Genomic DNA, 14,013 nt, shown 5'->3' with positions numbered 1-14,013 from the left:
TGCTTCTGCAAGTAGAAATAAATGGGTCCCCGTGTACACGCAAAAAAATCTACGGATGAAAACAATGTGTCCATTTCAGGAAAGAGGACCCCAAAATTTTTATTACGACTTGGCGGAGAATGGGCATTAAAATCGGACCTTAAGCGCATCAGAGGAAATGTTACTGAGTTGGTCAAATCCATCTTCAACCAGGCGACTTCTCCTCACTCTAATATGGATCGAAGCATCATTTCCCGGAGAGATACCTGTCACAAAGGAAAATCAGCATACAAACTAGAAGGGTGGCTTAGCACATTTTGTCGTTGCATTTACACTATAACCTATTTTAAAACATTAATATATTTCCTATGCTTATTTTGTATTGGGTCCCATATTAGCTATCGTCTTTTATAACCTTAGTTGTTTCTGCAGGCAGAAACTCAGCGGTCCCCACACATGCAAAGTTGAAAATAATGCATTTCAAGAAATAACCATGAGAAAGTCGGGTGTTGTAAGGTAAAACACAGTGATCGGCATAATAATACTATGTAGATTAGGTGAAAAAATATATACGCCGATACATATATATATGGTTCTGCTCAATTAAGGAGAATAACTAAAAAAAGCATGTCTTTAACATAGTGGTTGTCAATGCAAAAAATTAGGTAGTTTATTTTTTAAAACGAAAAGCAAGATGTAGCTTAGATTTATTGACCAAGAGTACAATCACATTACATTATTAGTTGAAAAACTTTTGAATATCCTGATTAATAACGCCTCTCGCCCTTTCATCTCAGATGTTTAAAATTATTTCAATTATTTGATTATTTGATTTAAAAGGAAAAAAATATTTGATTATTTGAAAATTTAAAAACCTTTATTTGATAACAGCCCTAGTAGTGGCATAATGGGGTAACAGACTTAAAATAGTATGTTCAATGAACTTCGCCAATTTCATATAATTAAGACTTTTTTCAAAAATTCACTTATTTTAGGGGGCTAGTGGGGTGAAAATGGGGCTACAAGGTTAAACACGACAATCAGCTCCTATGAATGGTCCAAATTGTCCAAATTTCAGCTAGTTCCAACATTGTTTAAAAAACTGACCCATTTTAGGGGGCTAGTAGGGTTCGACACACAAACTAAAAAAATATAAAACCTCAATGACCCAATCAATAGTACTGCAAAATTTCAGCCCAATCTGCCAATGTTTAAATAATTGACCACTACAGGTCTTTTGAGCAACAACTGTTAATGCTTCTGGCATCATAGGGCTGTTAACAACTCCCTGCCATGGCGCAAAAACATCCACCAAGCAATCCAGAAATGAGTAACATACATCTGGTTGCACTTATAACACTATTGTGCCACAGAAATACTTTGTTTATGGTGCCCAGTAACATACAAGTATGTTTTACACTTTTGGGGCTTGTGTGAATCAACACCTATAAATGACATACTCTACAACAGTGGTTCTCAACTGGTGGTCCATGATGACTTTTTGGGTGGTCCACAGGACGTTATAATTAGTGATCAACTGGAACTAGTTGCATGTTATTTATTGAATATTCAGTACAAAAAAGCTTATCTAAGTTATTGACTATTTATTGTTAGCTGTCAGTTGTTTAATATCACTTCTCGAAATTATGTATTGAAGGAAAATATTTTTAGCCAATATGCTTGTTGTGAATGCTTTCTTCATCTTATACTTGACATTTGACTGTTCCACGATATTAATTAACTTGAACTGGTGGTCCATGGCCTGAAACGGGTTGAGAACCCCTGCTCTACAACCTATCCAAATTTCAACCGATTCTGACACTGTTTACAAACTCACCAATTTTAGGGGGCTAGTGGGGTTAATACTGGGGTTATTAGGACAAACAAAGTGGGATGCACATCTACATTACTATATCTACCAGTCAAATACTATTTTTAATTTTTAAAATCAAATGTGGTAAATTTTCTTGGACTTGCTTTTTGGTTGCTGGAAAGGGTAAATTATTTCTAATAACCCTAAGCCGGTATAACATTTTAGGGCATACTCTTGTATTAATAAAGGCTTTTAAAGCCAATATAGATGTGTGTTGTTCATTTGAAATAAATGCCAAAACAATTCGGAGATACTTTTCATTTGAAATTAAGATCTGATTTACATTGTGGCAAACTTTGCAAGGTTTACAATGCAATTAAAAAGCATGGATCACTTCTAGCACCGTTTTATCTTAATAAAAATCGAGTGTGATATGTCCATGAGGGGAAGTTAGTTCATTAGTATATAATTGGGCATTTTTGCTAATGTTGCACATTTTTACTGACAGATAAAAAATCTAAGTAATTTAAAGCATCTGTGTAAACTTGTAGGTCTACAGTCTTTTTTTGTATAGTTGATCAAAAAATTGTTTGTAGCTATATATTTAGCTTATGATTGCCCTGAATAGATTTTTGTGGATAAGTTATTGGGATAAAGTACGTACATATCAAGCTTTTGTATATTCCTTTTTAGTCATGAATGGAGATGTGACAACAGCGTAACAGCATAAATTACGACTTTAACAGGATAAGCGAGTTTTGCAGTTAATTCTCAGTCAAAATTAGACTTTAATCTGATGTACATAGAATATTATGGGAATCCAGTTCACAAATGTGATAACTGAATAAAAACTAGAAGGGTGGCTTAGCACATATTGCCCTTGCATATACACTATAACCTATTTTAAAACATAAATATATTTCCTATGCTTATTTTGTATTGGGTCCCATATTAGTCACCGTCTTTTATAACTTTAGTCGTTTCTGCAGGCAAAAACTCATGGGTCCCCACACATGCAAAGTTGAAAATAATGCAATTCAAGAGAGAACCATAAGAAAGTCGGGTGTTGTAAGGCAAAACACAGTGATCGGCACTGGGCTTAAATAATAATGCTATGTAGAATACAAACTATAAAATTAGATTCACCCCAGATATTGTTTGAAGTATGTCCTATTTAACGTTTTAAAAAACTGACCCATTTTAGGGGGCTAGTAGGGTAACTAATTGGGTTCGACACACAAATTAAAAAATATATAAAAACCACAATGACTCAATCAATAGTACTGCAAAATTTCAGTTTTAAAATTTCAACCACTAGAGGTGTTTTGAGCAACAACCGTTAATGTTTCTGACGTCATAGGGCTGTTAACAAGCCCCTAACTGCCATGGCGCAAAAACGACCACCAAGCAACCCATCAACGAGCAACATACAACTGCTTGCCCTTGTAAGACTATTGCGCCAAAGAAATCTTTCGTTTGTGGTGTAACATACAAATACGTTTTACACTTTAGGGGCTTTTGGGGTAAATGTTAGGACTACAGGGTTGAACACAACAATCGACACCTATAAACGGCATACTTTTCAAGAAATCCAAATTTCAGCCAATTCTGACACTGTTTAAAAACTCACCCATTTTGGGGGGCTAGCGGGGTAAATACTGGGGTTATCAACAAAAACAAAGTGGGATGCACATCTACATAACTATGTCTACCATCTGTGTAAATTTCAGCCACATCCATCAAACATTTGATGGAAAAACGAGTCGGACAAACTTTGGGAAGAAAAATACCCATTTTAGGGGGCTAGCGGGGTAAATACTGGGGTTATCAACAAAAAACAAAGTGGGATGCACATCTACATAACTATATCTACCATCTGTGTAAATTTCAGCCAAATCCATCAAACATTTGATGGAAAAACGAGTCGGACAAACTTTGGGAAGAAAAAAAAGGAAGAAAACGAAAGAAAAAAAACAAAAACAATTCGAGTAAAATCAATATGTGTCCCCTTCAGGGAAGGGGACCCATAATTACAGACACACAGGTGGGGCCAATGATGAAATGAAGCATGCGATGCAGTCGGAAAAGTCTGTAATATAATACAAACTGGACATTTCCCTTGTTCACAAACAAATTTAAATGAGTTGAATTATGGTTTAGAACAGTGGTTCCCAACCTTTCTTGGACCATGGCCCCCTTAAAGTAACATTTTGGCCTCGTGGCCCCCTTTAAGTTACCTTGTAGGACCTGTGGCCCCCTTAAAATGTAGATAGCAATCTCGCGTTGGAATGCGGTATTAATTTTGGCCTTAAACAGGTCTAATAGAGTAAATGAGCGTGATAAACCTCACTACAAACAAATAGTATGTGAAATAATCGATTAAATTCGGGAATAAAGTTAAAGTGAAAATGACTTTTAGTGGGTGTTTCTTGTGAATCCACGCCCGTGGCCCCCCGGAACACAGCTCGTGGCCCCCCTGGGGGGCCATGGACCCTGGTTGGGAACCACTGGTTTAGAAGAAGAATTAACTTCCAACTTTTAACTAAAATTGCAATTAATAATGTGTATAGTATTTGACTGATATTTGACCTATTTGACAAGTATTTGACCTATTTGACAAGTATTTGACCGGTCAATTGACCAGATTTTATTTGACTGGTCAAATGCCCAACCCTAATATATCCCTATACTTAAATAAAAATGGGTGCCATATTATCTACCGTCTTTCATAACCTTAGCTGCTTCTGCAGGCAGAAACTCATTGGCCCCACGCATGCAAAGTTATAAACAATGCATTTCAAGAGATAACCATCAGTCAGTTTGGTGTTCTAAGGTAAGACACAGTGATCATTACTTGGCTTAAAAAATCATGCTATTGAAAGAACAAACTATGCAAATCTGATTCAATGCAAACATTGTTTGAAGTTTGTCCTATTTAATGTTCTATTTTTAAGAAAATAGGGGTAAATAGTGGCAAAATAAAGTAAAACATAACAATTAACACCAATAAATAGAAAATTCTACAAGCTGTTCAAATTTCATGTAATTCCGACACCGTTTAAAAAAATTCGCCCATTTAGGGGGTGGGGTAAATGGTAAAGCTATAGGGTGAGACTTAACAACTGACACCTAAAAATGGCATAATCTACCAACTGACTTAACTTTGGGTAAAACACAATAATCAACATTTACAAATAGCAAATCCTACAAGCTATCCAAATTTCATTATAGTTAAATGTTGTTTGCAAAATTAACCCATTTTATGGGGCTAGTGGAGTAAATGTTGGGGCTACAAGGTAAACAGATCAATCACTTCCACAAAGTTTGACAAAATATCTTAAGGGTTCCATGCCACTAAAAAGGTTGAAGAGCACTGTTCTACATGCTACCGAAATTTTAGCCAATTCCGACACTGTTTAAAAACTCACCCATTTTAGTCAAACTAAGCAGATGGCACATATACATGACCATATCTACCACCTGTGAAAGTTTTATCCAAATCTACCAAAGATTTCATGCCAAGTGCATGGACAAACTTCACTTCACCAGAGAAAAAAGTAAAAATAAGGAAAAAAGAAAAAAAAAGTTAAATCAAGATCCCTTCAGGGAAGGGGACCCATAATAAAAATAAATTAATAGAAACATGCTTCAGTTATTCTTCATAATTTGGAAGAACTTTATGTATTCCCATGTGTATTTTTTCGCTTTATTTTAACTGCTCTTTCTTAGATACTTGCTGAAATGAATAGTGATCTGTAAGATTTTATAATATTAGAAAGCATTAAAACAACTTTAAAAAATGTTTGTCCGTATTATTTTGCATCATTATTGTCATATAATCACAAAACCAGTAAAAAAGAATGGAAAACATAGATTGAAGGGGGCCACGGTCCACGAAAGGTTGAGAACCACTGGTCTAACCAAACATTTGGCCACCTGGCAGACCACACCTTTTGGAAACCCAAATACCAGTACAGTACATAAACTGCATTTTTTTATTCAAATTGTCATTTTAAAGATAACATTTGCTTTAAAGGTAGAAGAAAGGGACAGTTTAGACGCCGACTTGCTACAGACTAAAATTTGTAAAATTATTTCAGTTCAACAACTGGAGCTTTCCAGACATTTTAACGGAAATTTTGAGGCTCATTCTCGGTACGAATATCTTTTGCACAATTTACAAAAACTAAACCACTGAAACATTTAAGTAAGTAAATCAAAGATAAGTTTTAACTTAAAAGCATATAGAGCCAATAAATGATAAGCTGCAGACAGTGCACACTGTTTCGACCTATAAGGTCTCATCAGTGCAGCTGGTGACGAGAGATCGGCCGCATTGAATGGCTACACTAGCCAATGCGGCCGATCTCTCGTCACCAGCTGCACTGATGAGACCTTATAGGTCGAAACAGTGTGCACAAGTTTTAACTTGTTGTTTAATGTCACCATATCATTTTGCTAACCTTTTCTATGCACCAAAACGTTAAACCGCAAAAAAAGATCTAGTTAATATCTTCTCTGTTAATACGAAACAAGGGATTCAGGTAAAGTTTAAAAAATAAAGTGCAAACACAGGTTGGGAGAATTAAAGTGCGACCCACAGGTTGGGAACCGCTGCCCTAAAATGCATTTACATAATTGTATCGTACCCACTGACGTAGTAAGGGGGCTTTGACCTTTGTATAACATCATAATCGCATCTTTGTTTAATTTATGTCAAATTTAAAATGTGTTTCCCATAAACACAATTGCATTTGTAGTCACATCATTGAGCAAATGTGCCAGAAGAGCTCTTTAAACTTGATACTATGCCTGGCAGCAATAGCTTATATAAAACACTGAATATAAATCATATTTTATGACCTCGAAGTATCTTAAGTTGGACATAAAAGTCAAAACCTTACTATAATGTGCTTAAATTTTGTAAAAAGTCAGAAAATTATTAGATAGAAAGCCCAACATTGAACTTAGACACAACAAATGTTTAACTTACCCAGCAAGTTTTTGTCAGCAGCAACAAAGCTGTTGAACAAAATCACACGATCCTTATGAGGAATGATAAAAGGGATTTTTTCCATTATTAGTTTGGCACGTGCAACCCCTTTTTCAACCTCACCCCTTATAGTGCTTGGCTTAACATCTCTGTGGAAATTAAAAGTTATGCAAAATATTTGGAAATGAATTGCAAAACAAAGCACTCTGACTTACTTGCACAGCCAATGGCCATTTGGTGTAAAGGCTCTTCTTGCATCGCGGTCGTATAACATCATAAGCAATGTGTAGGCTGAATTAAATACTGGGTACATCGGACTTTGCAAATCTACAAAATAATAATGTACTTTTAAGTGAAGCAATAATTGTTTCCTTTTCCTCAAAAAACAAAATTGTGTAACATTCAATGTGGATAGATTTGTTTGGCCAATAAAGCATCTAATGCTCGGAGCTGGACCAAAAACTTCAAATGAGAAGTATCATAAAAATGACAAAATCAGTACCATAAAAAAGTGCAGTATCATAAAAATGACAAAATCATTACACACTTTTGGCTGTAAATGACATATTCATAGTTTAAACCAACTCTATGTTGTTATGATATACTATAAACTGTTCATAAATGTATAGACAACCTATTTAGCACCAAAAAGTGAACACAGAATATACATGAAAGCAGAAATACCAGAAAATACATGCAAAGCAGCATAAGTTAGGTTTCATATCATGCTTTTTTGGTTTTATGACAAAACGGATGAAACATGTCAGTTTGGTGCAATAAAATGTTGAACTTTTGTGACTGCTTATTTTGTTTGATTTACCAAATAAACAGTTACTATACATTCACACCTTAATGGAATCTGTGAGTTTTATGCTACTGATACTTGCAGTCTAATTATTTTGAAGATCACATGCTTGCCTTTGGAGATACTATAACATACCTGTAACGATGCAACTCCATATCACCTTGAACACAAACTGAAGAAGAAAATTCGAAACTGTCACCAATTCTTCAAGATGGAATGGAACCTGTTGGTCGTAAAACTCTACATCATCCAATATCCTAAAAATGAAAAATTTAGGCAGGCTGAATTTGTGATGTTTAGTTAGGTTAATAGCTTACGATAAGATATGAGCAGTCATGTCACAAAACAGAGTGAAAACGGCAAAAATAGGCTCAGCAGCATCAGGAGGTAGCATGAGGGAGGAGAGAAAGAGCTGAAGTCCACCAGAGGAGCCAATCTCACAGATAAACCTCCAAAGACGACAAAGAACTTCATCCATAAAGGTTAGGCCTAAAGTCGAAGGAAACATTTAAACTGTTTATTTGTGAATTATTAAACCATATGACTCATCACTTTTATATGTATTGTTGTTGTTTAACAGCATATTAGGTGTAAAAATGACAATATGTATAACAAAACCACTCCAGGAGCGGAATATGCTAGGAATCGAAAAAAAACACCATTCCCATACCGCCCAGTTCACAGTGCTTTTGAGGATTTTTCTAATCGTCATGCAAAGATCAAACTAAGTTGTTCCATTTAAAACTCAGTGGTTTTCTGTTTTATTTATCTGTACTGTTTGCTGTTGGTATCTGATAACAGACGGGACATGCCAAAAGACCGATTTGCCGAATCAGCAATCTTAACAAAGATTCAGAAGTAGTTTGTCATAAGTGGGGTAAAAAATAGCTGCTTAAAACAAAAGTAAAAGCATTCAACATGCCAAATATAGCCTATACTCAATTTTTATTTGCCCTGTAAAACTGGCTGAAATAAATCCTACATGTTATTGCTGGAATACTTTCGCAGTAAGTTAACTTCCAACAGTTATCTAAAGCTATATTTTTTCTAAGATTTATGTATATTTTATGGGACTAAATACTTTACAGATGAGGATAAAATGATAGCGCTGACAGGGTCCGGACTTTGGGCTGTAGTTAAGTGACCTTTGCTCTATACCAGCGGTTCCCAACCTGTGGGTCGCGACCCCAACTGGTGTCGCCTGACAATTCGCTTGAGGTCGCCTAAGGCAGGGCTGTCAAACATGCGGCCCTCCAAGGGTTTTTGTGCGGCCCGCAAGTAACTTTTAAAAGTTATTTTTTTACTCATGCGAAATACCCTGTCAGACCAGTGAGTTTAGATGATATGATACAATCATTCTCTACTAGTGGTATATGCAACGTTTCAGTAGGATGATCGAAATAGCCCACCTTTATAATCAACAATTGCGATTGTTGCGTCATTGTATTCCATTGTTTTTGGAGAAAGCAATTAAGCACAGTTGGTTCTTTCACACTGCGCCACTGTAGCCTATATTTGTACATAGTGGCAGTAATGAACTTTTTCTTTTAAATCTTTGAATTTTTGTTGTTATCATGTTACAATGTTTCAATAGTGCGCCCCTAGACTTACTTTAAAGTTTGTTTAGGTTGTTTGAGTTTGACACACCTGGCCTAAGGCATGGTTCCCAACTTGTTTTAGGCCAAGGGCCACTAGCCCCAATCAAATAAATACAGTAAATTTTAATTTAGGGCCTACTAATTTTTGACCTTAGGGTCATCGCAACTTGGCAAATGTTATCATGGGGTCACGGCACCAGAAAGGTTGGGAACCGCTGCTCTATACAAACATAGAGGAAACCACCAAAACATGTTTATTATACATTCACAATGAAAAGTCAATGTGCCAGACAGCTTTTTAGCTGTGTAGATGCTGGTAATCGTTAAAATCGTGGTTATGGCTGATGTTACATTAAAGTGATTAAACTTTACTTTTCTTTGTTCCTTTTTTAAGTCAAGTCATAGATAAAATGTTGCGATATGGGTAAAGTCATTTTGAGTTGGGATTAGTCTGTATGATCCCTCAGACATGTTGTGATGCACAGGTCGAAAAACACTTGTCAATACACACTCATGGCACACATGCAGCATAGTGTTCGAAGTAACAGCATCATATTTTTCATACAATATATGCCCTCTATTTGAAAGCAGTTGTATAAATACACATTGAGCTTACTTACGTAGAAAAACATGCAACAACTGAACTGCTGTATATTGTGGCAGAATAGCAAAACAAACAAAAAATGCAACATCCATCAGCTTTTAAAGAATTATACAACTAACTACAACACTACAGCTTTGTTCCAACCAATTAATCAACTCAAGTTTAAAGAGCTCTTCTGGCAAATGGGATTTTATTCTGACGTTTCGATGTCCTATACAGGTCGTCTTCATCAGGGTAAATAACACTGAATGCGACTAGTACAGTGCACGATAAACAAAGGAAAAAAGAATGGAAAGCAAGCCCGTTGTTTCATTTGTTGGTACTCCAACCTACAATCTTGCGAAGTACCTAGCGAAAGTTATTTCTCCGCTCGTGGGCAATACAGTATGGACTGTTTCGAACTCGTCCAAGTTTGTTCAAGAGATAGCACAGTTGCCACCCCTGTCCAACGAAGAGGTAATGGTGTTGTATGACGTCGTGTCACTTTTTACAAGTGTTCCTGTGGAATTGGAGAAGGACATCGTGTCATCCAAGATTTTAAACGACTATAGCCTTAAAGACAGAACCCCATGGGTCCCGTTGCATATTGTGGACGGTTTGCGGATTTGCTTGGGAGCAATCCTTTTTAACATTTAGGGGAAGCTTTTACCCACAGGTTCAAGGCACAGCGATGGGTTCCCTGGTCTCTGTGGTTGTCGCAAACATGACAATGGAAGCGCTTGAGGAAAAAGCCTTATCAACATTTGCCAACCCACCAAGACTCTGGCGGCGATATTTTGACGACATTTTTTGCGTCAATGCTAAGAACAAGGTTGAGGCATTTCTACGGCATCTCAACGAGGCGCAACCAGGCATTTGGTTTACCATGGAACTCCAATCGGTAAACTGTCTTCCATTTTTAGATGTTCAAGTCACAAGTACCAATAATGGTGTCTTGTACTCGAGAGTGTACCACAAGGCAACGAGTATCTCAATTTTCGATCTCATCACCCCACATACCAGAAAAAAGCGGTGGTTCATTCCCTAAAAGATCAGGCACAACGCTTGTGCACTCATAGCGACAACTGCGAGGCGGAACTGACAAAGGTTCGCAAAGCCTTGAAATATAACGGCTACCGAACTGGATTCTCCAACATGTCCCAAACAGGTAACCCATCTGAAAACAGAGGGTTTCGTGACACTTACATACCGAAACTGACGGATATTCTACGGCGTATGTTGCATGACTTCAGCGCAGCGGTTGGCGTTCAACCTGCCAATACTCTCCGCAAGCTACTGAGTCACCCAAAAGATTCAATCAACACCTTTGAACAACGTGGTGTTGTATATTCTATTCCCTGCGCCGAGTGTCCGTTAAAATATATCGGGGAGACTGGAAGGTCACTCAACACCCGCCGAAAAGAACATCACGGGATGTTGCCAACAGCGACACGAAGAAGTCGGCCCTTTCCAATCACGCAGTATCACAAGACCACCGTATTGATTTCAATGCGGCGTCTGTTGTGGCCAGGTAGCCTGACTACATGAAAAGACTATTTCTTGAGTCTTGGAATATTCACCAACGGGGCAACACAATGAACATCAAAACAGACGTGATGCTTCCAGCGTGCTACAGACACCTGCTTAAAGATTAGAGGCCCAATCATTTGTTATCGCGTGGTGTTTTTGTTGCGTTGTGACATGCTTGCATTCCATTCTTTTTTCCTTTGTTTATCGTGCACTGCACTAGTCGCATTCAGTGTTATTTACCCTGATGAAGACGACCTGTATAGGACTTCGAAACGTCGGAATGAAACACACATTTGCCAGAAGAGCTCTTTAAACTTGATACTATGCCTGGCAGCAATAGCTTATACAACTAGAAGGGTGGCTTAGCACATATTGCCCTTGCATATACACTATAACCTATTTTAAAACATAAATATATTTCCTATGCTTATTTTGCATTGGGTCCCATATTAGTCACCGTCTTTTATAACTTTAGTCGTTTCTGCAGGCAAAAACTCATGGGTCCCCACACATGCAAAGTTGTAGATAATGCATTTCAAGAGATAACCATGCAAAAGTCGGGTGTTGTAAGGTAAAACACAGTGATCGGCACTGGGCTTAAATAATAATACTATGTAGAATACAAACTATAAAATTAGATTCACCCCAGATATTGGTTAAAGTATGTCCTATTTAACGTTTTAAAAAACTGACCCATTTTAGGGGGCTAGTAGGGCAACTAATTGGGTTCGACACACAAACTAAAAAATATATAAAAACCACAATGACTCAATCAACAGTACTGCAAAATTTCAGCCCAATCCGCCAATGTTTACAATTTCGACCACTAGAGGTGTTTTGAGCAACAACCGTTACTGTTTCTGACGTCATAGGGCTGTTAACAAGCCCCTAACTGCCATGGCGCAAAAACGACCACCAAGAAACCCACCAACGAGCAACAAACAACTGGTTGCCCTTGTAACACTATTGCTCCAAAGAAATCTTTCGTTTGTGGTGCCCAGTACCATACAAATACGTTTTACACTTTAGGGGCTTGTGGGGTAAATGTTAGGACTACAGGGTTGAACACAACAATTGACACCTATAAATGGCATACTATACAAGAAATCCAAATTTCAGCCAATTCTGAAATTGTTTAAAAACTCACCCATTTTAGGGGGCTAGCGGGGTAAATACTGGGGTTATCAACAAAAACAAAGTGGGATGCACATCTACATGAATATATCTACCATCTGTGTAAATTTCAGCCAAATCCATCAAACATTTGATGGAAAAACAAGTCGGACAAACTTTGGGTAAAAACACCCATTTTAGGGGGCGAGCGGGGTAAATACTGGGGTTATCAACAAAAACAAAGTGGGATGCACATCTACATAACTATATCTCCCATTTGTGTAAATTTCAGCCAAATCCATCAAACATTTGATGGAAAAACGAGTCGGACAAACTTCGGGAAAAAAATACCCATTTTAGGGGGCTAGCGGGGTAAATACTGGGGTTATCAACAAAAACAAAGTGGGATGCACATCTACATAACTATATCTCCCATTTGTGTAAATTTCAGCCAAATCCATCAAACATTTGATGGAAAAACGAGTCGGACAAACTTCGGGAAAAAAATACCCATTTTAGGGGGCTAGCGGGGTAAATACTGGGGTTATCAACAAAAACAAAGTGGGATGCACATCTACATAACTATATCTACCATCTGTGTAAATTTCAGCCAAATCCATCAAACATTTGATGGAAAAACGAGTCGGACAAACTTTGGGGAGAAAAAAAAAGGAAGAAAAAACAAACAAAACAATTTGAGTAAAATCAATATGTGTCCCCTTCAGGGAAGGGGACCCATAATTAATCAACTCTTGGAAATAGAGTGTCTAGCAAGGGCAAAATGACATTTTGACATATATTTGGGGCTGTAAAATTACTACGCCATTATCTTACATATTTTTAAATTACATTTCGAGGTCTGTTGCTGTTCACGCCAAATGCATTGACCATAAAAAAAGTTTAAGCCCCCTTAAGTTAACAAATCTCAGTTAAACAAAAAAGAACAGAAAAAAAACTAAAACAATATGTCTACGATCCAATATCTGGGTGTAAAACACTACAACGTTTTGACAGTTTCTATTGTCATTGTCAGGTGCCCAAATAAGCCTAAAATTAAAAAAAATTAATAAAAACATGCATTTCCTTGGAAAAAAATACTATGCCAGAAAAATAGTAGAGTCACCATTCTTTTTGTTGAATATTTAAACGTTTTTAGTGTTGAACAGATTTTCTGAATTATTGTAACTCCATTTGCCAAACTCTTTCTTGCAATTAACCAGAATTAAATCGAAGAAAATGGTACACTTTACCTGTTTTAGCTGTCAGAACAATAAAGTCACGTTGTCACCCATTTACCTGTTAGCATTTCTAGCTGCAGTTGTTTATTAAAGATAGACAGGGACCTTCGATACAAAAGACAAGCACTACATGTGTTTTTAACTTCAACATAATCCATCTTTCTCCCTCCTGTAGGTAGGAGAACTTTTTCAGGGCGAGAAGAAGCAATCCTCTTTAGGAATGATCCAAACTTGTCTGAAACTAAAAGGGTGGGCTTAGCACATCTTGTCACTGCCCATACACTATTGACTATTTTAAAATGCCAATATCTTTCCTATACTTAATTTATATTTGGACCAGTCAAATACGGTGAATTGACAG

The 14,013-nt window shown here is 37.0% G+C and overlaps 1 protein-coding gene across 3 annotated transcripts in view; it reads right to left on the bottom strand.

The window, feature by feature from the left end:
- LOC145209001 (ubiquitin-protein ligase E3B-like) overlaps positions 1 to 14,013 on the bottom strand; it is a 51,626-nt gene that overhangs the window by 5,930 nt on the left and 31,683 nt on the right. For all 3 annotated transcript variants that reach the window (XM_080079966.1, XM_080079570.1, XM_080080025.1), the window contains exons 11-16: positions 13,711 to 13,893; positions 7,908 to 8,079; positions 7,726 to 7,847; positions 7,001 to 7,112; positions 6,786 to 6,934; positions 139 to 245 (exon numbers count right to left, since the gene is read on the bottom strand). In XM_080079966.1, coding sequence (XP_079936092.1) covers positions 139 to 245; positions 6,786 to 6,934; positions 7,001 to 7,112; positions 7,726 to 7,847; positions 7,908 to 8,079; positions 13,711 to 13,893 — 845 coding nt within the window. The remainder of the gene's footprint in view (positions 1 to 138; positions 246 to 6,785; positions 6,935 to 7,000; positions 7,113 to 7,725; positions 7,848 to 7,907; positions 8,080 to 13,710; positions 13,894 to 14,013) is intronic.

Source organism: Phallusia mammillata, chromosome 1 (assembly GCF_965637545.1).
Source record: "Phallusia mammillata chromosome 1, kaPhaMamm4.hap1.1, whole genome shotgun sequence".
Lineage (NCBI taxonomy): Eukaryota > Metazoa > Chordata > Ascidiacea > Phlebobranchia > Ascidiidae > Phallusia > Phallusia mammillata.
Note: the sequence above shows the minus strand (reverse complement) of the source record. Positions and strands in the feature narration are given on the sequence as shown.